General features: G+C 42.3%; 1 protein-coding gene across 5 annotated transcripts; it reads right to left on the bottom strand.

Moving 5' to 3' along the window:
• Nucleotides 1–17: 17 nt before the first annotated feature.
• MFSD1 (major facilitator superfamily domain containing 1) lies at nt 18–24,985 on the bottom strand. 5 transcript variants are annotated; one of them, XR_011048700.1, is made up of 20 exons: nt 24,823–24,985; nt 24,655–24,707; nt 24,390–24,502; nt 24,003–24,045; nt 23,374–23,441; nt 22,451–22,559; nt 21,258–21,360; nt 20,428–20,526; nt 19,544–19,655; nt 18,966–19,022; nt 18,175–18,331; nt 17,435–17,532; nt 16,810–16,922; nt 16,264–16,311; nt 15,460–15,520; nt 11,906–12,026; nt 11,567–11,670; nt 7,817–7,961; nt 6,922–7,011; nt 18–117 (listed from the first exon to the last, which is right to left on the bottom strand). XR_011048700.1 is itself a non-coding variant. In XM_068407035.1 (18 exons), exons 1-17 carry the CDS (start codon nt 24,983–24,985, stop codon nt 11,611–11,613), a joined length of 1,578 nt encoding a protein of 525 aa, XP_068263136.1. In that variant the 3' UTR covers nt 8,583–8,650; nt 11,567–11,610. The 5 variants fall into 5 exon arrangements, 4 of the variants coding, with proteins under 4 accessions (XP_068263136.1, XP_068263135.1, XP_068263137.1 ...); XM_068407035.1 differs by lacking the exons at nt 18–117; nt 6,922–7,011; nt 7,817–7,961 and adding an exon at nt 8,583–8,650; XM_068407034.1 differs by lacking the exons at nt 18–117; nt 6,922–7,011; nt 7,817–7,961 and having other exon boundaries at nt 10,164–11,670.
• Nucleotides 24,986–26,156: the final 1,171 nt, after the last annotated feature.

Here is a 26,156-nt window from a genome sequence, read left to right as displayed (position 1 = left end):
ATCCCATCATGTTCCCACGCAGCCTCTCTCGTTGGCACGAGGTACTAATCCACCATCTACCACTCGATAGCAGGGGAAACAGAACGGTCAGGCGTAATACATCGTGCAAGTGGAGAACTGCCAGAAAAAATAAATCAGATGGAGCCCATTAATACATAATGATGCCAAACTACCATTAACTCCAATACTCTTCCCGAACCAGAGAGCTATTTAAGAAGTAACTGAAATAATGATTTTCCTTTGGACACTTCGAACATCATCACCGCTTAACGCTGGATTTTTGCACGCCGTGGAAGGAGGCAGTTTGTCAGTGTACTTTCTGAAATGTTCTTCTGTAAACTAATATTTTCTAATAAAGATTTATAAATAATTTAAGTTCCAGTCCAAGTAGAGACAGAAGGTTAAGGACACAAAGGCTGCCTCAGTCTTTTCAATGAAGACCCGCAGGAGTCAAGCGGGTAGGCAGCAGCGAGAACATGGTTATGCTCTTTTTACCAGGATTAGCTGAGTTTCTGCTTCAGAGAGGCAAGCTAAATCTAAATTTTGTTGTCCAATAAATCACTTAATAGAATTATGATCTTTAGGGGGAAAAAAGATTGGTTTTGTCTTCACTGACCACTTCTGTATCTCCCCAGAGAGATCAGACAAAGAAAGGAGTGGAGCAAGGAATATTTGCCCTGAGACAAGTGCTAGGAAGGACTGAACTGGGCTTTTACGTCAAGTTTTTAAAACAACTCTCACACGAAAGCCAGAGAAATCTGCATAAATGTAAACTATCCCCCATGGCAACCCAACAGTCTCACGAGATGACTCCAGCAGCAGCTAAGCCAGCCTAGGGACCCAGCCACCAGCCACGCAGTTTAAGGCTTGGCCATCCCAAGAGCGTATCCTCCGGTCAAAACTCAATCAATCAGCATATATTGATCTTCCTTAATTATCTCCCCAGACCATACTCAACTCCAAGGAGCTTTGCTTACATGAAAAATGTATCACTTTTGTTCCATGCAGGCGAAATATAGGAAGGCACTTAAATTCATGCCTTTTGGTCTTGCAACCCCACGAATCGCCAGGGGAGGTTCAGGTTGGACATTAGGAAGCATTTCTTCTCAGAAAGGGTCATTAGCCATTGGAAGGGGCTGCCCAGGGAGGTGGTGGAGTCACCATCTCTGGAGGGGTTTAAGAAAAGCCTGGACATGGCACTTAGTGCCCTGGTCTAGTTGCCATGGTGGTGTCAGGGCAATGGTTGGACTCGATGATCCCAGAGGGCTCTTCCAACCTGGTTGGTTGATTCTGTGATTCTGAATACATTTTAGTTACCGATTACAAGCATTGGAGCTACTCAAAGGGAACTTTGCAGTTGTCTCCGGTAAACTCTCCAGTGTGTATGTAAAATAGCTTCAACAGAGACTCACATCAGCAATTTTGTAAGTGTTGCATTAAATCCAGACGGTGTTTTTCATCTCAAGGCAGAAGAAAAATGCATATTAATCCACCAGCAAAGCAATGCATTGAGAATTTTAAACATTTCTGTCAGTATCGGTAAAACCATCATACGTTCTTCACTAGATGAGACACTGACTCATTTTGGTTCATTTGGAGGCCATTTGCTAACTTTATTAGGCAATATTCAGATGATGGATATCAAAAGGATATTCACTGTAGAAACAGGCTTTGTTTCTGAAGACAGTAATTAGGTTAACCTCATGAATAAACCCTTTATATCAGCAGCCTGTACAAAGGGAAAGTAAAAAAATGCAGGAGAAAATGAGGAAGGAAATAAAAATAATTTCATGCCAAGGGAAAAAAACTGACATCTAGGTACAGCACTCTCCATCTGATGCTTTTAGAACAATTCATATGTGAATAGACAAGTCACAGTTGCTGATGTACCAAAATGCACAGGTATAGCATTGTGGAAGTGACCATAATGCCATTATGGTCATATGCTTTGATGCATATATGCAATTATTAATGCATCACTCAGTGGTTAAGGCAGAACCAGCCCCAGGTGGAAGCATCGCTCCTGAGCATCCCCACTCTCCTGGGCAGCCAGCAGTGCCCCAGCCCCACTGCAAGGGCTTCCTACACAGCCAGGGAGTCACAAGTCCTCATGGCAACTGGCCCTCCCTGCCCGTGGGCTGAAGCCAACCTAAAACCGACGTAGCCATGAGTTGTGGGTGCTGGGATGAAGCTACCTGGCAGTGATTTGCAGAGGTGATCATCAGGTGGACCTTTTACCAGCCGCTCCTGGAGCTGCAGGTGCTCAGCACATCTGCACCTTGAGGCCACCTAAGCCAAGAAACTCAGCATTATTGGTCCAAAGTGGCACACCAACAGCCAGCTCCAAGCAGAAACTGCCTCTTAGCTACAACACACTTTCACGTGTTATACACACTCAGAATAAGTTACTACAAAGATGCTTAAGGGTAAAAAGGGATGAAAGCTTCTAAAATTTGCAAAGGTAGACTTAAGCTAAACTGATAGTTTGGCATAATTTAAGCAGACTAAATGCAAGCTATGAAACAACACACTCAATAAAAGAAAAGCCTTCCATTAACCCAATCTCTCTCTGCCATTACAGTTCATGGGCTACAGCAGAACCAAAAGGTCACGTTGCCTCAATATCCAGAGATCTGACCTGGAAAATTCAGGATGGAAGGTAAAGAGCAGAGGCAGTAAAGAAAAAGGATGAATCTCCTTTGCTGTTCATTCAATTAATAGCTATCCTTTCACCCCAAAGCATCTCATAGTTCCTCCACCCCTAGCAGGGGTAGCTCCAAAACAAGTCAAAAAAATTAAAAGCCTCGAAGCAAAATTCAAATAAGGTTATTTGACATCTTAGCATGGGCTGTGGGCTATAGCACCTTGCCACTGACTTGTTGGTTTAGTTTAACATAGCACAACAAGCGTAGTGCTCGGTACAAAACTGTGATTAGCCTTAAAAACTAACGGCCAACCTGCTGCGTAGCGTGGCTGCAAGTTCAAGATACTTCAAGAACTGAGGGCAAAGGCATGAGCCACGGGGCTGGGTTCTCAGTACGGCCACAGCCTCACCTCCCACACAGCTACGGGACCTGCTTCTCCTATTCATGGTCTGCTATTGCCCTGAAAGTCCCAAAACAATTTCAGGACACTGAGTGCCCCGAGAGAGGTCACCTCTGCTGTTACTCACTCACTTTAAGAGCCGTTACAAAGGGTTTTAAGAAAGACATTATTTGACCGTAGGCTTTCCCCTTCAGCAGACCAAACCACTGTAGTTCAGCACTAACAACGAGATGAGGTATTTTTCCTCGAGTCAGCTTTAAAATAATGTTGACATTATAGTCAATACATTACATATCACTATATTTATGTCAGAACCTATTGGCATAAAAATAAATCAATCTAAACGCACAGCTCTTGTATTTAAATGAAGCCTGGCAACGCTGTATCTTTCCTTCAGTTTGCACTCAGCTTCTCATACACGTATCCATCACTTCTGACAGATCTCATACACTGGGATATCACCTCTAGTTTCACTAAAAACTATTTGAAGTTAATTTTATATACAAAGACTAGAAAAATCTGCTTTGGGGAGCTCTTTTTATAAGCAATAGTTTCCTATAGCCTAAGCGTCACAAGTGAGGTTTTACTCTTAACCTCATGTTCAAGGTAGGTGTGAATTGCAGGACAGTAAATAAGGGCCACCCCGGCTCAGCCTGCTCAGATTAAAGCAATGGCAAAGCCAAACAAGATTGTTTTAAACTCGAGTTAGAAGGTTGATTGACCCAGGAATACTGACTGGAAGAGATCACCCAACAGCCATGCAAAAGCACCCAGCATGGAAGAGGCCAACAGGGAACACCGTGAAGGCGTTTTAAGAGACAATTCCCCAACAGATCTCATCTTGACCAACAGATCTAAGCTGATTTGTTCCCACTGCTACGTCATAAAATAAAACCAAAAATATAAGTATCTAAAAAATATAAAATATAAAAAAAATGTAACCATCACCTGTAAGACATTCACTGGCTCTGTGAATAAAGTAGAATCAGAAAAAGTCCTTAAGTCTTTAGTATTAAGTAGGTTAACCAATTTCCCTTAAGTATTTAAGTGACATCTGAAATTTTTTCATCAATTTGCAACAGCCATAAGTGAGCCATTTCACCCCAGCTGCTGTAAGGCAGTTACTTCACTTACCTTAATTTCAAGTGGCCAGTTATGTTCAATCATCGTTTCAGCTGGCAAGGGAAATGCAGGATGCCAACTCCAGTGTGTCTGAGTTACTGACATTAACAGCTGTTTTATATCTACAGACAGAGCTTTATAAACATGTAAACAAGTCAATTAATTAATTAAGATACTACAGTAACATAGATTTTAATAATTTGAGGAACAGTCTGATGTTTGCAGATCCACAGATGCTATATAAAAATGTCAGAAAGAGTAAAATTTGCTTGTTCAGAGGAAACAGAACAAGAATTCTTTCCTTCCGTTTGCTGGAAGGCCCCACCTTTTGCTTGCAGAAGAAAGATTTCAGCCCTAAATCCCCAGACACCCTAGGACAGACACGTAGGCTTTCCTCCAAAGGTCAGGTCTAGGTACAGGACCCAGCCAAAACCTCTCCAGTGGCACCTTTCCAGTCGCATCAGACAAAGCTGCCCCACAACACGCACCCCAAAACCACTCAGTAACACACTGAATAACTGAGAGAACCGAGGGGTTTGGGGGACATGACTACCTGGTTGGACCAAGACTCCACGCAGCAGAAACTTCTCTATCCTGTTGCAACCCACCAAGACCGTACCAAGAGAATGAGCTCTTGATAGAAGTGAAATTGCGGAAAACAAGAGGGTTTTGGGAAGGGAACACCAAGGCCTGATCATGAAAGGGGTCAGCAGCAGTCCCTGTGCCTGAACACGCACACAGCAATGTAAGAAACCACTGAGCACACGTAACACTTCTCTGTGGAGGATACAATTTAGAATAGAATCATAGAAGTGTTTTGGTTGGAAAGGACCTTTAAGATCATCGAGTCCAACCGTTAACCCAGCACTGCCAAGGCCACCACTAACCCATGTCCCTCAGCACCACATCTACACGGCTTTTAAAGCCCTCCAGGGATGGGGACTCCACCACTGCCCTGGGCAGCCTGTGCCAGTGCTTGACAACCCTTTCAGTGAAGAAATCTTTCCTGATCTCCAATCTAAACCTCCCCTGGTGCAACTTGGGGCCATTTCCTCTCATCCTATCACTTGTTACTTGGGAGAAGAGACCAACCCCCACCTCGCTGCACCCTCCTTTCAGTTGTAGAGAGTGATAAGGTCTCCCCTGAGCCTCCTCTTCTTCACACTAAACCACTCCAGTTCCCTCAGCTGCTTCTCATATGGTCTTAGACTGCAAAATCTGAGGACTTTTTTGACCTCTCCTTCCTTTTCCATCCAATCCAGACAGTTGAATTTTTTTGAGAGAGTTGTTTTAAATAACTTTGCTTCATATATATCACGGATGACAGCAGGGATCACTCCAGCTGGGATGTAAACCTACGTAATTTTATGTAACTTCAGGCTTCAAAGAACACATCCAACTGGGGTCAAAAGGATTTTTGCTGAGGATGCCAACGCTGCCAGTCGACAGCTCGGGTTCGGGGAGGGGGCTGCAGCGCCACATGTCCTGCTGCATGAACCAGGGGCCACACGTCCCTGCACATCCACCAAAGAGACGACACACTGGCCGCAGCCGTCACTGCAATCATGTTAGGTGGGATGGCAGCAGCTTGGGCTAGTTCTGCCCCAGGCTGGATCGGAGTTAACCATCATCTCCAGCAGAGTATCCAACAGAGCTGCAGGGAACAGGTGTTTTTTCCAAAAATTGGACTGAAGGCAATTCTAGCAGAGTATGAGCAGCAAAGCACAGCAGCCCGAGGCAGCTGGCAGGGGACACAAACGGGACAGTTCTTCAGAAAATTAGACATACACATTTATGATTGCTCGAGCAGGACTGGGTGATCTCCAGAGGTCCCTTACAACCTCAACCATTCTGCGATTCAGCTTTAAAAAATGGCAAGTTTGGTCACTTTATTACCTTTCCCTGTTTTATTTGCATGAGAAGAAATAAAAGCGACCTCTTCCTGCTGAAGACTGTTGGTATGAGCATTTGTCTTCGGCAACCAACCTCCAACGTCATGTAAATAAGTGACAGAAATGAATGACAGGACTTGCAGCCTTGAAATAAGACTTTTTGCCCTATTACAGAACACATTTCTCATACAGAAGTGTTGCAGTACTGACCTCTAGTGACAGAGAAGCCAGAAAACAGGAGCAATTGTTGGCATAAACTGCACTTGGCACCTTCTCCCTCCTGATTCCATCCACCAGTCCAGATCCATCTCCCCCACCCTCAGAGGGTGAGCAGCCCCCAGCAACCCTGGGTACTCATTCCCGGATAATACCACAAACATCTTATCCTTATCACACAAAACAGTTTGTTCAAAGGATCAAAATACTGAGAGACACTTGAGTGAAAGTTTGCTGCTCAAGTTACGTAGAGCAGATTATGAAGAAATTGGTACAATAATTCAAAACCCAAGCAGTAAGTTAATGATTTTAAGATATTTAAGTTAAGGAAGTTATTTACATCACTAACTAGCGTGGGCTAAACCCCTTTTCCATACTCAGGGGTTGTTGCGTGCCTGGAGGAGTTTTGCAGTGAGGATGAGGACCAGGCAGAGAGGAGCCAGCCAGGACCCTCCATGGCCAGATTCACTGCAGGACCGTGGCAAGGGAGGGTCTCAGAGCGATGTAATGACCCAGGAGCCTGCAGTTCAGACAGAGATGCTCCAAGGGGGTCATGTTGTTGACTTAAAACAGAAGACAAACCCAAACAGGGCCTGACATGAGAGTGTAAAACGAGCATCCCAGGTAGATAAAATCAGAGGCTCACCAGAAGACGCACGTCATCATCACAGCCAGGAGACAACTCTTCAACAGTTCTGGTTCAGGTGACCACATGCAGAAGTTACCAAGCTTTCCCCTAAAATCAAGAACAAAAAGACATTCAGTCATTTCTTGGTTTGGTTTGATCCTCACCCTCTTTAGAACGGGATGCCTGCTAACGAACCCCTCCAGGGTCCCTTGCTTTTCTGGGAGATTCAGGAGGTATATTGGGTACAAACATCAAAAAAAAAAATTTATACAAATTATATTAACACTAGAAAGCAGAAAAACATCTCTTCCCCACTCCTTTGGGAAAAGGGAAATGACATCCATATTTCCTGGGATGGCAAGGAACACACATTTTGAGCAAACCCCTCTCCAGCCTGTCTGGCTTGGGCCTGCCTCTGCCCCAGAGGCCGCCTGCGCCTATACATGAGCTTTGTTTTCTTGTTGCTGCTGTGGGCAAGCTGTAAATTCTCCTCTTCTCAACCTGTGTGCAATGCCAAACTAGCAGCAGTCCCTGGCATTGCCTCTTGCAGAAACATGTGCTCACTTGAGCCCTTCCCTCAACTGCCCCCCCTAAAGTAACCGAAGCCCAGAGGAATTCCAGCGTATGGCAGAGCCTGCATTTGCAATAAACTTCATTTAACCGCCCTTGCAGTGCAGTGCTGGTGCCCAAGGGCAGTGCTGGTGCCCAAGGGCACACCACCAAGTGTTGGCAGCAGTCACTGCTTCAGTTGAATTCCAGTGGTAACAGTGACACACCGTTTCCATCGCAGTTTCCTCTCTGCAGAGGATCGTGAGTGTTTTAGTCAGGATTTTGCAGGTTTCTTTGAGGTGGCAAGAGGCAAGGGCCAAGAGTGACATCAGAACTCTGGGCAGAAGTGCATTTGCTTTCTCACCTGAGCACAGTTGGTGTAACCACAGTAACACTGGCAAACTCAACCAGGGAATCCACATTAAGCTGCCAAGGCTGCTTCTATTTCCTTCTCTAACATTCAGCAGACGGAGGCTTGGCGACGAGACAGAGCAGCTTGAATTTCCCATCTGTTGATTCAAATTCAGCAGAGGTTGGTACCAACCGAAACCCACTTCTGACAGCTGTTTAGCAGGGCCACGCAAGCTGGTTTCAGCACAGCTCCTCGTGGGTGATGGCAAATACAACCATTCCCACTGCCTTGCTCTGGGGCCACCTCAAAGACAGGCCTGGGAGGTTCAGGATGAAGAAGAGTTCACTACTGTGGCTGTTATAAAACTTCCTGGAGAATAAAAAGCATGTTCCTAAGTACTATATGGCACAAATGCTTTTGTCATGCTGTTCTTAGTGACCACTATGAAAAAAAACTCAAATGTGCAAAAATATTTGCATACTTGGAGAACAACAGAAAATCTGAAGCACCACAGTGTCACTCGGCAGCTACTCCACTACTGAATGTTTGAAAGAGATATTTCATGTTTCATACGCATAGGGAGTTTAAATATTTACAAAGTATTTCTATGTTTTTAAACATTTCCTTTTGAAGAGGTCTGCATGACACAGCACACTGCGTGTACTCAAGTCTAGGGCTTTCTGGCTTCCCTTCACACCAAAGCACATCTGCCCCATCCAACAGAACACAGCAGGAACGCATCAGGAACAGAGATTTTCACGTTACTCAGAGATGCAGCTCATCTGAACAGCTCTGCTTTCCCTCTTTGCTTGACCATCTGCACAACAGGAGAAGCAACAAGAGCACCTACAGTGGTAAAGATACACCATGGAATATTAACCAATTTTTGAAATGAGAATGAGAAAGCACTGAAACATCCAGCAACAGCCCCTGAAGAAAAGACATGTCAAAGGAGAAAGAAAAAAAAAAAACCAAAAAACACACACACCCCCAAAGGAAAGGAGCAGAACCCCCCAAAAGCCACAGCAGCTCTGGGAGTCCCCCGTGCCTGGGGGTACTCCGTGTGAGCAGCAGAAGTAATAGCAGAGATGGGTAACACCATTTATATTCTTCAGAAGTTCCACCTCCCTCTGAAATTTGCCCAGATAATTTTAATAAAGTACTGTGTTGAACTACTGTTTACTACTGTATTTACTAACTCTTCTATAAACATCTCCAGACAAGTGTGCACTTCCACTAGCAGAATTTAGCCAGAACACTACAGCCCAGCAGAGCCCAACCCATAAACTTTGTATTTTAAAAAAAAATAAAAACACATCAGGAAAGCCATGCCAACAGCTTCTCAGGCTGGTGGGGGTCAAAGCCGTTAAGGGAAGCTTTGCAGGGGAACAAAGGCAACCTTATAAAGATAAGCAGCTTTCAGCTCAAGCCCTTCCAAATTCATTGCAAACAGGACTCAGGCAGCTATTGCCAAACACCACTCCAGCAGCACACGCTCCAACAGCCCCTGCCCAGCCAAGGCAGGCAGCCCGCTCGCTGCTGCAGCTGCTGCCCTTATCCCTCCCACAATGAGCACAACCAGATTTTCTCTCTCAAAAAGAAACTGCATTTCAGAATTCAAAAATCCCTTTTCCCATTTTCTTCTTGATGATCAACCTGAATCTCTAAACTACACCTGGAAGCACAAACACAGCAGGGAGACTTTCTAACGCAGGGCTGGAAGCAAAAGAGCTGGCGATAGAAAGAGGAAGGCTCCATCCTACCAGGAATTTATTAGAGGAATGGGGGATAAGGGAACAAAAGCCAGATGGCTCCCACACTCCACATCCACAACTGAAATGAGCAGGCTGAAATCCCTCAGAAAGGAAAGGTCAGGGCGTTTGGAGTTGAGCTGACAAGGGAAGTCACACCATTTACAGGAGTCACCACAGTACTGCAGGGTACAGAGGATTTAGGAACTAAAAATCAAATTTCAACAGGACATTAAGTTCATAGTTACTGTCTGAAATGCCGACCTACGGGTAACAGCAGCAGAGTCATCTACAACCACAACATGTCAGAACTAGAGGGGAAGCAGGGAGCTGAAGGAGATGAAGAGCAGAGGAATCTAATTCTCTCCCTCTCCAAGGAAAAAAAAAAAACGTATAAACCCATCAGTGGGGGGAACCAGAGGAAACTTTGCCTTTGGATCCTCAAAGATACACTTCCCCAGAAACTCTACATATTCCTCAGGGGAAAGCAGAAGTTATGCTTGTTTAAAAAAAAAAACAAAAACAACACATATATATAAGTCTCAACAACCACCAAGGGCAACAACACATCACTAAACAGTCAGGTAAGAAAAATACAGATGCCAGCATCCATTTAAAGCTTTTATTAAAAAAGACCCAGAATTCACAAGTCTACAAGGAAAAATAAACCAACTTGCATCAACCAGTCTCAGAGCTGACAGTGTTTGGTTCTCCAAGGGAGCACAGAAAGCACCAATAGAAGTTATCACAGGTCAGTGTACTACTCCCCTTCAGCAGTAACCTCAGCACAGAGCACAACCTACTACTTGATTTTCTTAGATTGTTCTTCAGAATACAGAACTATTAACCAAAATAGCCCTGGCTTCGTATTTCAGGAAGATGATCTTAGTCGTTCAGGGACACAAAAGAAATCTCCACTGAAAAATATCTTTAAAAAAAACCCTTAAGACCATGAGTTCCACAAGTTCTGCTTAAATTACTGTAAGCAAAAAAATAATTACAGATAGAATGTAACATTTTTATTATAACAAATTACTTGCTCTGCAGTCAAGCAATTCAAAGGCTCTTAAATATTTTGTGGCACACAAGGACTCCCTGAAGTCAGCCAAGGAAAGCTCACTCACCCCTGTGCACCTGACACCTGCATAGCAGCTCTTCAGTGGACCTACTGCTCCAGAAAGCCACGTGCTCTTGCCTTTTGGAGTAAGATTAGCTTAGCTTTAGTTTGTCCAACTATGTAAGTAAGTCTTTATGTAACAAAACCAAAGAAAAATGCACTGTTCAGGAGTTACTAGGAACTAGCTCTTCAGCAACAAGCCTTCCACTGAAATTATGGGAAAGTGTGAAGTTTCGTTATGAAACTGAACATTTTTCCACTGAATGCTAAACTTCAGTTCTTGCATTTAACTTTTTCCATCATTTTTAGTTGCAACCTCTTAAAAATACATCAATTTTCACATTAATCAGGACTTAGACGAGGTCATTGCTAAGCCTGTGACCTGGTATTAAACTCCAGGGCTAGCACTTTCTGAACACTGTAATTGCATAGCTTGGTTTCCTCTGACATATTTGCTCAGACCAAAATAAGGCAGCAGTCTTTCCTCACTTTTTTCTATAAGAAAAAACAAAACAGACCATTTCCAACATGGTAACCAAGTTGTCCAACTTGAGAGGCTAAATAATAACCCATACCTCCATCAAGGCTCATTTCACAGCGATTTGATGAGTGAAACAAAGCTTTCACATTTCAGACATCGTTCAAGAGATCAAGTCTTAGCTATTGACTCGAGCTACTCACTGAGTATTTTAGACAGGAGGGTGTAGTACATAGCTCATGAGTTCAAATAAAACAGGCAGATGGTTCATTGGTATCTGTGTTATTTACGCACAGTGTGGAGGGGGAACTTAAGCCAAGTATTTCAAAATAGGATCTATGCTTGCAGAAAAGCATGGTGCATAACACTGCTTCTGCCGTGGTAGCTGTCAGGACTGGAAACAAAGTTTTGCATACCAGGAACTTCAACGTATTTCTGCTTTTGCAAGCGGGGCAAGATGCTACTTCAACACGCTTCTGTGTGCCATTGTCGATAAATAGGAACAGTAATTATCTGGGAGCTGCAAAAAAATAAAATTAGAAAATCACGCATCATAAGCAGCCTGCTCCTCATTTGGTCCTCCAGCCATTGATTCATTTTCTTCATTAGATTTTTAATTACCATTTCTGAGCACAAGCATACATTTAGCACTTTAATCAGAGGTTGATTTGCTGGCTATTTGAAACAATAAGCCATTTCTTAAAATAAACATCTCATTGTTCTGTTCTTCCTTATTAAACCCCCTACTTTGTTACTAATACCTGAGCGCCTAGTTTGGAGAGGTATTTATTCCTGAAACTAAAGTCATCAGCTTTTGGCCGTAATTTAGCCAAGTCATCTTCATTTTGACGTCTGAGTCTCTCTTGTTCTTCCGCTCTGGAAAAGAAAATTGGTTTAAGATATTTGCACCGAGGAGTGCAAACCCAAGCAACTTTATCTTGTGTGTGCAGATTCACTTTTAATAACTAGAAAAAGCTTTTAATGTTTATAGATGAATACTGGATATCAGCTTAAAAGAGACTAAGAGATGGGTATGGATTACTCAATGTAAAGAAAGAGAGAGGCTGTTTTCTGCAGTTTCCTTTTATTTAGATTGCAAGACTTCAGTAGAAAGATAAACCTTTTGCTTTTCACAGATTACAAGATGCTCAGTGAGCTTTTGTAACAATTTTTACTATCTCTTTATTAAACAAGCTTTCACTCCTTAAAGATTACAATACAAAAATAATAAATTGTCAAAAATGCAAATAAAAGACTGCTCAGCAGTCTTCAGAATTAATAGCAGTCTCCTACAGAAGAGCCAATATTTGACCAGAGCATTGTCACTCTTTTTTCAGGTAAGTCTTGAAGAGAAAGAGAACCAAACAGAGCTCTAAATAGACTTAGCTTAAGCCAGTGGTTTGCATTAAGACAGTGACAAAGGCAGCAACTGACCCGTTTCTCAGCTCTGTAAGGCAAGAAGCCTTACTACAGAACATAAAGTGCCATTAGAAAGCATCTCCACCCCCACCAAGATGGTAATGCTGCACATAAAAGCCACGTTATACTAGTCTTTATCTTAAGATGAAGATGTTTGTCTCAGGTTGCAGAGTACCCTCTCCAACGACAGAGCTTAAACACAGTGTAAAACGCTATAAACCCACTCTGTTCAAATAAAGACATGATTTGGCATTAGTTAAAACCGGTTACAAAGCATGAAATTTAGCCATTTACTGTCAACCCCCCAGCATGTTAGTTTCTTTTCCACAGAACTACTGTGCAGAGGGACCAAACTAAACACCACTACAATTCTTCAAGTTGACATGATGCTGATCAAACGCTCCCCCACTCCTGGATGATATTTGCTATTCAAATTTCTTTTCTGAAAAAAACATTGTAATAAAAATTACTGAAAATACTGCTGTAAGACACTACATCCCGTAGCATACACTAACACAAAGCCATCTTTCACAGCAAATACTGGAAGTGTTACATCCCACACGGGCCAGGCAGACTGAAAAGCAGCTCTGTTTGGACACAGGGTTCCTTTGCTCCCGGGTGCAAGGTTTTATTGCTGTTGCATTTGTATTACAAACTGTCTGTGACCTTTTGGCTTGAGGATGATGCTCATCACAGCTAAGCTAGCAGGCTCACCAGGTCTGGTGAGGTTTTAGTTTCCTTGAGCTTTCCTCCAGATCGAGGTGTAAAAAGCCCACAAATGAGGACGAGAAGCAAAACCATGTTAAACCCCACAAGTCACCTGGCCAGACCTTGTTCACAGGTGCTTTGGGGTTTTTTTTGAGACCCATTTAAGTATCATCATACAGACAGTTACACAGTGCAGTTTTAGAGAAGTCCATAAAGCCCATTTATAAGAGATGTCTTGTTAGCTAAGTATTTATCTGAAATGAACTTATATATAAGCTAAGAGATGTAGAATATCTGCAGGTGAATAGTTACCTATTAAAAAGTAAAGAATTCCAACAACATTACAGGCAAGTGAGCTTCAAGGTCTGAAGAGACTCGTTGAGCTGAATTCGGTCACAACAGAAAGCACTTCAAAAGGAAGATTCTGTGTTCACATACAAGCAGCTTGAATTCTACAGATGTTCCCTTGAAAGCTGTGACTTGCTGCATATTGACTTACTCTCTCACATGACAAAAGTTAAACTAAGACTAGTCATAAAGCACATATACTGTGCCCTCTCCAACAGTTCTCCACCACAAACTCACCAAAACAAATCCAGATCAGAGGAGCAGAACCTCAGATTTCTTAGACTTGCTCTACCCTTAAGCAAATTAAACATTTGCTTTAAATATATTTAAAAAAAAAAAAAAATCAATAATTAACAAAGACTTCATCCCCGTTGACACCACATTCTTCAACACACATATTTTTAATCCTCACAGCACTAATTAGAACTAGGAAAAGGCAACACAATTTTTGGGTGCTGAGACACTACTAGAAGCAGCATCTTCAACAAGGTCATCAGGACAAACTAAGCTGCCCAAACTCAGCCTGATGGACAGACTTTACACTATGTCTACTTAAAAAAAGCAATTTTTCTAGACGGTTAAGTAGATAACAGAGAAGCTGGAGTGGAAGGGTCTTTTGTTTTGCCTTTAAGGTGACACCTCTTAATGGACTTTGCCATCCAATGTTTTTCCTCTCCTCTTCCCCCAACACAAGGTAATTGTTTTGAAAATTAAGAGTAACACAGTGTTTGACTCCCGTGTACAGCATGCCATATCCATTGAGAGCTTTACCCCTCATTTAGCATTCTCAGATAGCAAACAAAAAAGCAAGTAAACTTTATACTGTGCAGAGGGGATGAATCCAAGTGCCCCAGAACTCGGGGCAGGTGTCTGATACCTTCACATTTGCTCCAACAACTCTTAAAAAGCAGGAGTACCCGATTCCAGCTGTTAGGGCTGTGCACAGCAATGGACCCTTAACATGTCACCAATGCTTGGTGAAGACCAAGGAAGAGAATTTTTTAAGTTACTACTCTGAAGAGTGTCACTGTCCTTGTTCCCTGTAGAGAGGAATGCAGGACGTACAAGTCTCCCACAGAATGAAAGTTGTTTAATTGGATGAACTGTCAAAATTTGCATATTTCAACAATTTCTGCCCTACGCCCACCTCAAGTGTTCCATTTCCTTTCCAAGGAAGTGGATTCCACTTTACTGAAACACCCCTGCCCCATTTTCTTTCCAAAAATGGAAACTTTTCACTGTAGTCAATAACATTTATGACACAGATCTGACCACAAACCGAGTTCCACGTTAGCGCTGCAATTTAGACTCAAGCCACGGCTTTCAGAGAGAAGTTGAATTAAGCCTTTGAAATAAGACAGCAAGAGGAGCAAGCTGAAACTGAAGGGGAAGTGACTGGAGCGTAGTTTCTTCTGAAGAGATCAAGCTTTTAATGACACTTAGAAATATTGGTCCATGCATTACCTGACATTAAACCCAGGTAATGTCTGCTGCTGACGGGGTCAGGTACGCACCATATAAACGAAACACATTTTTAAGCAAGCAATACAACATTTTTTAAACACACTTCAGTTCCACTCCGTTGGAAGGCCATTGGAACAAAGCAAAATAGCAAGGAAGAGTGCCAGGAAAGGACACCTGATTAATTGCTACTTCTCTTAATTATTGATTCACAGTAGGAGTGTGAAATCCTACTACTAACTGGTAAGAAAGAAAATAACATCCAGCACAAATGGCAGACCTACAAAAAGAGACTGACTTCAGACAGTAATCTACTTAATTACTTCAGGTTAAACATTTCACAGGACACTGGTCTTTAGTTCTTTATACTTACTCAGCTGCAGCTACTTTTTGCAGTTTTTCCCTCTTCTTTGCAGACCAGTTGAGATCACCACCTGCAAGAAAAGCAATACATGCTTTGAAACTTTTAAAATTGGTCTTTTTGTGTTATATCTTTGATATCATACCTCACTACACAATTCTCAGAGCACTTAACAAAAGATATCAGTGGAGTAATTTTACAAAAGTAGAAACTGAGGTAAAGAGAAAGAGCAACGTGTTCACAATCATCCAAGCCAGCAAAATCAGGACCCAAACTAAGCTCTCAAGCCTGATCTAGTTTTCTGTTGAGTACCAAAGAACTTTCTCTACAACTCACCATAATACCCCATAAAATTAAAGTAAGTGGAAGCAACTTTGAAAGAAACAAATTAATATCCCTTCCAGGCCTTTCAGGAGTTACTGCTTCAAAAAGCAGTTGAGAAAGAACAGTGATATTTGAAGGGAAGTCTACAGAAGCGAGTTTCTATATTTGCAGATACTTGTACAGTCAAGTTTGATACACAGTTTAGAAAAAGCTGCAGAATATCCTGTGCATTTGTTCGAGTCAGCTGAAGGGATAGGTACCACTGCCCTGCTGAGACTGAACATCACAGCAAGGTTCAGGGAATTATACACTACAGCAACTACAAAGATGATGTTACAAGGACAGGCCTCATCAAAAGATGCTCCTGGTACCAAAACCATGAGCTACAGCACCTGACACAGGACCGTACAACACCACTGGGAAACAGTTCAGCTTGGTAACTTCCAAGAATTAGGATAAAAACAAGTATCAACAGAAGCTGAAAACACTTACCTGTGAGGTGATTCACAAAATACAGCATGACTACAGCTATTAGTGACACTAAAAAAAAAGGGGGGGGGGAGGGACACCGTTTTAGCTGACAATAAATTTACAACAAAGAACAGCTTTAACATACAACCAAGCAACAACTAAGATTTTTCATTATATTTGTAACTGAGGGGAGATTTTTGCCAGCAGCATCTCTTAACTGCTTTTGAAAATTCCACTATGCTTATAAGTAGCATGGTAACTCAGGGTCATTTTAGTTTTAATTGTATTAATAACAGTCCTTCTAAACACAGCCTTTAACAGCATTATTCACCTACCATTTTACTTTTAGTTTTTTTCAAAACACAGAAACTAGTTACACTAAATTGATTCAAGAAAACCACAAAACACTTCACTAGGCTTGAGTTACTTTCAACACTGCCCCAGTTGAAACCTCTATCTAACTGTCAGAAAGGAGTTACTACCACTTTACAGGAAATTTAAGAAAAAAAAAGCCTAATAAAGCTTCCTGAATGTACAGAATCCATTTTCAGTGTTTTTAATACTTACAGCAAACACAAGCACTGAAGAAAACTTCAAGAAACAAGTATCCTCTTGTGTCCAGAATCATCCCAGCTGCTATAGCAATAATTGCCAGACCAAGATTCTGGATAGACTGCATACTAACACATAAACAAAGGATTACCACTGTGTAGAAATTTATTTTTAAAGAAAACATCATTAGTGGCACTGAACAATGAGATTAACTTCTCCCCATTTGTTATGACATATGACAAAGTCAAGGATCCACATTTTTGCAGAAGTTTCTGTGCATCCACCACAACGACATGCTCTACCACACATATACATCCTGAAACTACATGAGACTTCCTGCTAGACTGAACTCAAAGGAATTATTAACTATTAACTTGTTAGAACTGCTTGATATTATTAGACATTGGAATGGGCTGCCCAGGGAGGTGGTGGAGTCACCATCTCTGGAGGGGTTTAAGAAAAGCCTGGACATGGCACTTAGTGCTCTGGTCTAGTTGCCAGGGTGGTGTCAGGGCAATGGTTGGACTCGATGATCCCTGAGGTCTCTTCCAACCTGGTTGATTCTGTGATAATCAGTGGTTCAATATCAGTACCAGGGCATGGTCACTGCAGAGCAGCACAGACAGATCTAAGTACTTACAAGCCATAAGCAGTTCCCAGCTGGTGTTCTGGAACAACAAAGGCCACCATGGGCCACAGGGCACAGGCAAGCAATGAGTAGGCCACTCCTAGCAAACACTGGTGAAATAAGAACATGTCAACAGATGTTACGAGATACATTTTTGCTGTAAAGTTCTAATAAATTAACATATTGTTTTTCCCCTTCTATCAAAAGTGAAAAAAAAGAGCTAAAGTAACATTTTCTGCAGTATTGTTCTAAATAAATATGCACATATAGAAGGAGATAGAACTTTTTCCAGGAGTGACTCACAAACCAAACCCTCTCTAATTAGCATTAAGTAAAGAGCCTGACTTGAATACCCAGAGGAAAAGATCAATGCTGGAACTCACTAGGAAAATACCTGAAAAACAAGGACCCTATTTTTAAACCTGATACACTGGTGAGCACTGTATTTAAGCCTGTAAACCTTAGTCCAAAAGCAATTTTTCAGGGAATCTGCCCCAGCAAGGGGAAATCAATAATGAAGATTTTTACTGAGGTTTACCACTATCCAATACAGCACTTTAGAGACAGTTTAAATAATAAGCTTCAGAACTACACCAAAAGGAACAAGTTTTAGGAGAAAAGTGAGCACCTACACAACAGGTTTTGAGGACTACCTAAACAGTCAGAAGACAGTGACAACTTCTGCAGAATAATCATAAACTCCATTTCTTATTTTATCATATTTAGCTATTAAGTCTCAGAGAATTAATTACCATTGCTATCCAGGGGTTCCAGAAGGTAAAAGCCAACATAATATGAGAAGCAAGTGTGGTTACTACAGCACATAAAACCCAGATGATATTCTTTCCAAGCTTATCCACCAGGAGTCCAAAGACTGGGGACATGGGTGCCGATATGATATACACAATGCTACAAAAGAATAAAAATAAGAGAACTGAACACCAGCTTCAGGTGTTACACAATACAAGTGTCTCCAGACAAAACACTATATTCCCTTGTTACCTGTGAGGCCACAAGAAAAAAAACACACAAAAAAATCCCTCAAATAACAGACTCCAGAACTCAAAATTCCCAAAAGGTCTGAGGACATGAAAACATTTAACACCCAAGGAAAGTGACATCCTTGGAGCTCTTGGAATTATACACCAGCAAGTGTTTTTTTGTTGGTGGTGGTTTTTATTTGTGTGGGGGTTTTGCCACATCACAGATTCATCTTCACACTAGGAAAATTCAGTTCATTTAGTGCTGCTACTAAACTGTTTCTATCACTCAGAAGGGAATCACCAAATACCAAAATAATTCCCTTCAGACAGAGCCTTTTCTTTCTGATTCCTCAATGTGATCATCTAAGACATTTTTATTTAAACAAATACCCAGACCTCCCAATTATTCCTTGGGCCAATTTATCTGTCCACTTCAATGCAAGTCACCACCTGCATCAGTAGATCCCAAACTTCCTCCCACATGATGAGAGCCCCAAGATACCTACATCCCCTAGAACACAGGGCGAGCACATTTACTTGTTAAATCAACCACAATATACCTGTTAATTGCACTTGCTTCTTGAGATGAGAATTTGAATTTCTCAATAAAGAAAACCCTAAAGAAAAAAAAACAACACACAGATTTAGGAAAATGCACACCTGTATGAAATGCATACCAAAGTGAGCATAGTAAGAGAACTTCAGTCTGAAGTTGTAACTACATTCAAGCCCCCATCTCGCACTCAAGTCAATAGCTGAGCACGGAAGGAATTCTACATGACAGCTGTCCACACCAAAACTCATGCCATGCTTTAAATCTGTGCCAAGTTTTAATCAGGAAATGGAGCAGGCATTATGCTTTTGAGTTCTGACAACTCAGCCCATGCTACACAATGGTATTTCCCACAAAGTTCAGCAGATAAGGAAGCGGTAAGAGTTGTGTTTATTTGTATCACAAGGATAGCAAACAATGCCACAGAAGAAATGACAAACCACAGCAGAGACTTGCTGGGAGACCAGTGGTTCTGTAGCCATCTGGGATTCTTAAATATTAGCCTGCACCTCTCCCTTTTTAAGTAGCTAGTTAAAATCTTAGCTAAATTCAAGGGGAATAGCTACATAAGTGAGAGACACTTACTTCCCAAGTCCAATGAAAGGAAAAACCGCTGCATAGTAACAGACACAGATTACAAAGATAAGCCACAAGGACAAAGAGAAGTCCTTCACATCAGTTAGCTTAATGACTTCACCTGGAGTGGAGCAAGAGACAATACTGTCAGTATCTGAAATTCATCCACACTGAATAAACATCAAGGTGATCACAAGTCACTACTAAAGTACATACTCCTGCCACTGTCTACTCCCTTGTTTAAAGTTTACACAGTGAGAGCTGGTTAAGCATATGGAAGTGCTAAATCAACAGTGCCAGAGTCAAGAACAAATTGTCTCTCCCACATTAAGCTGGATGTACAAGTTCTCTAAAGCCTCTGAAAGTCTTATGCAGCAGAATTAAATACAAACCAATTTTTTCAAGGAAACGTTTAATCAGCTAGTGAAATCCGTGTCTGAAGCCTCTTACTTGGATCTCAAATTTAGTTTATTTTTAATTGGTCTACACTCTCCCACACAGAAAACTCAAAATACCACACACTGATGGAGAAGAGCTGCATGTTTTTGCACACCTATTAAAGGAAGTAAGACCAATTCCAACAACGCAAAGTATCAGTGGCAATGGCACAGATCAAATTGGTGTGAACTGGGAGGCTCTCCACATGCTTTATAAATAAAGCAGATGACAGTGTATCTGCCTGTAAACTGGTGTTTAATACTGTAAAACTTCCTATGGATATAAAAGTGAACTAAAAATTATTATTAAAGCTGTAACTGTGAAAAAGATGTTAAGCAGCAGCCACCGAATTACATAAAACACAAACCTGTGCAGCGCACAGAGTAACTGGGTCTGTTGCAGAATGAAAGGCTGAAGCCCAGGGCAGGTTTAGCCACACCACCCACACCACTCACCAGTTTTCCCTTGCTCTTTACAAAGCAGCTTCTCTGCTCTCTTGTCCAGATAAGCAAGGATTAACGCACAGCTCAGTGAAAAGAGACACGTTACACCACCTGCAAGAAAGCAATGCAACATGGTTAGTGTTGACTCAAGACATAATTTGGCTTTCAAGCACAACTGGCACAGTGTACCTTCACATACCTAATACAAACTAAGTTTAACATCAGCTTGTCGTACGTACAAGACTCAATAGCTGTGCAACTCAAGGAGTAAGGTGTAAATACCGAAGCCTGCCACATGAGAAACATTTCCTTGAACTGGAGCACAAACATGAAGCAACATTTATTGTATTTAAAACATTACCACCACTCCCCCTCAGCACAGCCAAGCTCCTTATCTGTACCTCATAATAACAGAAATGAAGCCTGGGCCTTGTTACCAACACCAGGGCCTTCATACCCATGGCTCTGAAGGAACACAGATCCAAAGGGAGTAGAAATTTCACTTTTACACAGCAGACAACTACCTGCAAGCTTTGATATCACAGCCTCAAAATATTTCAACTCTGTCCTTTACTCAAAGCATGTCAAACGTTTCACCTCCACAAGATACAAACTTGAATTCAACAACCACAAAAATCACACAGCATTTCAGCAGATGCAGTAATGATACACTCTGCAAAAGAACATGAGCCATTGATACAAACAGTATTTGAATTGCTCTTCCTAGTTTCAAATATATTTGTCCTCCTTTCAAGTTAGTAAGAAATCATTAACATGTAAGCATGCTGTTTAAATTCAGAAGCCTACAACAGCAGGTGACATCAATTCAAAATGTTACTGACCTATCATGAGAGTTAACCCAAGAGTACTGGGACCAGTATACCCCAGAAGGTCTCGAACTCTAGAGTAAATCCATCCCATGATATTCATGTTCACTGTGCTCCCCTAGGCAAAACAGACTCGTGTGAAGAATTATGTATTTCACAATTATATTAATTCAAAAGGAATATTAGGCAGACTGCTTATTGAATGGTGTTTAAAGCTAACAGGTACGATGCTACACAGGGAACAGGAACCACCAGCAACAATAACGTTATTCCCTGCCAGTCTGGTCAGTGTTTGTAACAAATCCATCATCGCAACAATAACACACCATCACAAACTGAAATTTTATGCAACTCTAAGTCTTTCAACAGAGACATTAGAAGTGCCATAAAATCCACATCATACACCGCATTAGCTCCTAAACTGAGTTGAATTTAATACAAATGAAAGCAAACAGGATTCCCACCTGACAGGCATAAGAAGCACTTTTTTGCCCCTTCTGCCTCTAGAGAAGGGACCCATGGCTGCAATCTCACAGCTACCAACAATTAACCACAGTTCAGCTGAGATGAGGCAACTGCTAATTAGCAACAGCCTGAACATCAACCCAGACCCAGCTGTGACCAGCTAACTTTCTTTTATCGAGGTAAATACCTGCAGTGATTTGATACCTGGTGTATTAGTGTAAACCCACCTCTAGCTGCAGTTTAAGTGATTATATGGAACCAAAACAGCTCAGCTGAGATGCAGTCACACAGCCCCTATCAGAACCAGGCACAGGGACAAAACCATCTTACAACAGCAGATAAGGAGTTCTTAAAGCAGCCATCCCAACTCATTCATCAGAGCCTGCACTTAGTCCCCAAGCCACAAGCTACACTAAGTCAAGCCAACATTTTATGATACACCAAGAATCAATTAGTCTAATGAAACGCAGCACTGACTGTCCCACCCAGTAATCCACACCAATACCACCACCAGGCTTCTGCAGAAGTTTGACAGGTTCTAAGAAATCTGATTAACCCATTTCCTTGTGTATCCGTTGTCTATTTACCACAAATTTTTAACATTTTAAATTTAAATTTCACATCTATTTTTAATTAAAACTCCCTAAGGGGCATTAGAAATGCTGTTTTCCATCTGTCTCACTGCCAAGACAAGCCACACACCTTGAAGTCTATAAATTAAACCTATACAGTTTTACACTTACAATTCTGGCCATGCTCAGTTGTAATCCAAACACAAGATTTAACTCCTTGCCTTTAAACCAACTGACTGCATACGTGTTCTGTGCCACCGCTAAGGACTCTCCACCTATTCTAAAAGAGAAGGAAGGCACAAAAGAAAACACATTAATTGCAACATGCAAATCAACAAGGAAGCAGTCTATCAGTTGCTGGCAATATCAAGATAACAGTATTTCAGAGAAACCAGATCTAATGCATATATACAAGGCAACAGAAATTTTAAAGACAATTCAAAAAAGAATTGCAGTGTCTTAAGAATAATTAAGAGTACAAGGTATTTTAAGTCGTCTAGGAGCAATTATAATTGCCCTTGGTCATTTACAAAAATCAAATCAATGGGCAGCAGCTTCTCATTTCTGTTCTGCATTAAAGAACCAAGTGGTGTAGATCCTGACCCAAATGAAACCAAAAACAGGCATCTCACCTGGAATCTGAATTTAATGGAGTTATCTGCCCACCCCCCAATACAGCTGGCACAATTTCTAACATTTTAATGCTGTGGCACATTCACAACTCAGAGGTATTTCTTCTGACATTTGCTCTGGTTTTTTTTTGCCACCACAGGAGCCCTGTTTTATTTGTTGTTGCTAAGAATTCTTTTTACTCGGGAAAGTAAGAATTAAGAGAAAAGAAGGACTAACACAGTTTTATCAGCTTACTGAATGTCTTTATTTGGGTAGTCTCATAATTTCTGAATTCAGTAAGACCTAGAAAGTCCTATTTTTTTTGTTTTCTAACTTTAAGTTAGTCTGGGAATGCAACTGAAGATCTTGCATGCCTCAACATCCAACAATTATCTCTGAGTGTAAACATAGCACCAGTTTTCTAGGGCACAGAAAGATGGTCCTTACCTCAGAGAGCACATACTATACTCTTCTAGACTTACCCAAATATGAATCTGCCCATGTTCATCAGCCAGAAAGTATTAACTAGTGCTCCCAAAGCAAAAATTACCTGCCAAAGAAACATTTAAGGAAAAATTATAATTTTGTATTTGAAGTATGGAACAAACTAGAACCATCTCAAAACAGAAACAAAAATGCTTTTCCCTTCCCAGACCTGCAGAAATACTTCACACCCACTTCCTACTCCCACCTTTTTGCTTTTGCTCCCTCTGCTTTATTTGTCGTCCTGCTGGCTACACAACACCCAGCCTGGCCCACCCTGAAGCAGCACTCAGAACTAACACCTCTAAAGGCTCAAGTCATGCGTCACCTTTACCATCATACCCTACCCAAATACCCCTACATAGTAGTTTCATATCAAACAGATAAAACATTCGATTCCTTCACATTCTTATTTCACTCATATTTCAAGGTCCTCTCTTCCCAGTTACCCCATCTGTTCCCAACTACCCCAATACAACTCAGGGTTCTCCCATTTCAGTTCTCTTCACCTGCCTACTCTCACCTGAAATACACCCTACTACACAACAAGCCATTTGGGCTTTGTTCCCCACCCCCTGTAGAGCAGCTTTGGACACGTATCATCCTTCATCCTCTCGTTTGCACTTACCTGCCCAATACAAACAAAGACACTAAATATTATAGTGCCAAACCTGTAAGAAAAATAAAATCACTTAATGCATATGTAGAATCTTTTTTTCCTATAAGCACTATCTTAGACCTACAGCAAGGGAACAAGAGGATGCTGATAGGCGATGTCAGCCTCTGTAATAAACACTACAGCTTGACAGCTTTCTTAAAAAAAGGTAGTACAGACCAGCACTTTTAAAGCCACTTTATTTAAGCCATAAAAGGAAGGAAGCTCATTTATACCAGTGGAAATTCCTAGATGATGGGGGAAAAAAATTAAAAAAACTTTATATTATAAAGCCTATACTTCACATGCATTTTAAGTCTACCATCCTTTGAACATATGTGACACTAACATCACACTTACCGTATTCCAAACACTCTGTCTATCAGAAAACCTCCAAAGAAGCAAAGAACCACATTGGGCCAGGAATACCAGGCATAGAGTGCCATGAACTGCGCTGTGTTCACCTTCATATCCTACATAAAGAAGGGGGAATTAAAAAAAGGAATTACTCCTAAGGTAATTACAGGGACACAAGCAGAACTGCTTAGAAACAAGTACACTTTCCGGCCTGGCCCCTGCCCAGCCTTCCCTCACCTCTGTAACCCCGCCCCAGGCTGCCACTCACCCGCTGCACCTGCGTCTGGAGAGCCGCCGGGTTGTCGTAGCAGAAGTAGCTGCCTGCAAGGAGACGGGGACGCCTCAGAGCCCGGGGCCGCCTCAGAGCTCAGCCCCCAGCACCCCACACCCAGGCCCAGGCCCAGGCCCAGCACCCCCGCCCGCCGCCGCCGCCCACCGAAGCCCAGGAAGCACATGAGCGCGAGGACGAGGAGGCGGTGCGGCAGGCGCCGCGGGTCGCAGACGGCAGGCAAGGCCCGGGTGGGCCGCGGAGAACCCCCACCGCCGCCGCCATCCTCGCCGCCCGCGGGGCCCAGCAGCGCCCGCTCCTCCTCCGCCATCGCTGCCGCCGTCACGTGAGCGGCCGTCACGTGATCTCCCCGTGCGTCACGTGCGCGGGCCCACAATGCTCCGCGCCCGTTGCTATGGCAGCGGGGTGCCATGGCTGCTGGGCCCAGGGCCCTGCAAGCCTGGCGCGGCTGTGAGAAGTGAGGGGCAGTCACGCCAATGGGGCGTGTAAAACCCCGAGCGTTAGATACTACAACCAATGGGGCTCGCTGGGTTAAAACAGCAACATAACAGCGGCAAAAAACTCCTTAAAATCCCCCTGAACCATACCCCTAAACTGACCTCGTGGCCTGGTGAGGGCATTAGCTGCTTAAAGCGTGCCCGGCGTTGCAGCAACGACAAAACTGTGTCACAGGCACGCAGCTGGCAGAGCATTATTTCACATTGTAGCTCCTATAGCCTCCTTTTCTATTTAGAGAGATTTTAAAAGCAGGCCTGTCATCATCAAGTGGCAAGCAAGCTTCACCGAGGAAGGATGCCTCTCTTGTCTCTGGCTGATTTAAAACATAAAACTCAGGGCATCCTTTTGGTTTGCCTGCAGGCACGTTTGCCCATTCCACGTGCTCCCTGCCTGGCGTGGAGGTGCCAAGGAGCACTCCCAGCCAGCGCTTCGGCCCTGAAGGGTCCCTGCCTCCTCGCATGGGGCTAGGCATCGTTTTTGTATATTAGCATTTTGCTTGAGACATTCAAGAGGAGTAAACCTCTCCTATGCAATAGCAAACTGAGAAAAAGAAAGCTTAAGGGGGTAGTCTGCACTAAGCTCTACAATAAGCACACAGGGAAACGCAAAAGCTTGTAAAATTTCCCCCATTATCCACCTTTCAGCTATTAAAATAATTTTATTTGAGCTGTTCAGTCCAAAAAGGTCTTCCCATATTGACAAACCCTTGAAAAAGCTACTTATTAACTGTAAAAGGGTCCAGCCTTCTGTCAAATCTCATCATCCTACACCAAAGATGACCTGAATCCTGTGTGCACATCATCAAGTGACAGATGGTGCTTTTTGATTAAAATATGTCCTTAATGAGGGCAGAAATACTTATTATTTAAGCCAAAGGATTTATTTACCTTTTCAGGATGATAGAAAGAAAAAAGTTTTACCTGACATGCTGTGAAAAAAGATGTCTGCTTTCCAGTTATTCTGTCATTAATTTGATCAGTAAC

The sequence above is a fragment of the Nyctibius grandis genome, chromosome 8 (assembly GCF_013368605.1).
Source record: "Nyctibius grandis isolate bNycGra1 chromosome 8, bNycGra1.pri, whole genome shotgun sequence".
Classification (NCBI taxonomy): Eukaryota; Metazoa; Chordata; class Aves; order Nyctibiiformes; family Nyctibiidae; genus Nyctibius; species Nyctibius grandis.
Note: the sequence above shows the minus strand (reverse complement) of the source record. Positions and strands in the feature narration are given on the sequence as shown.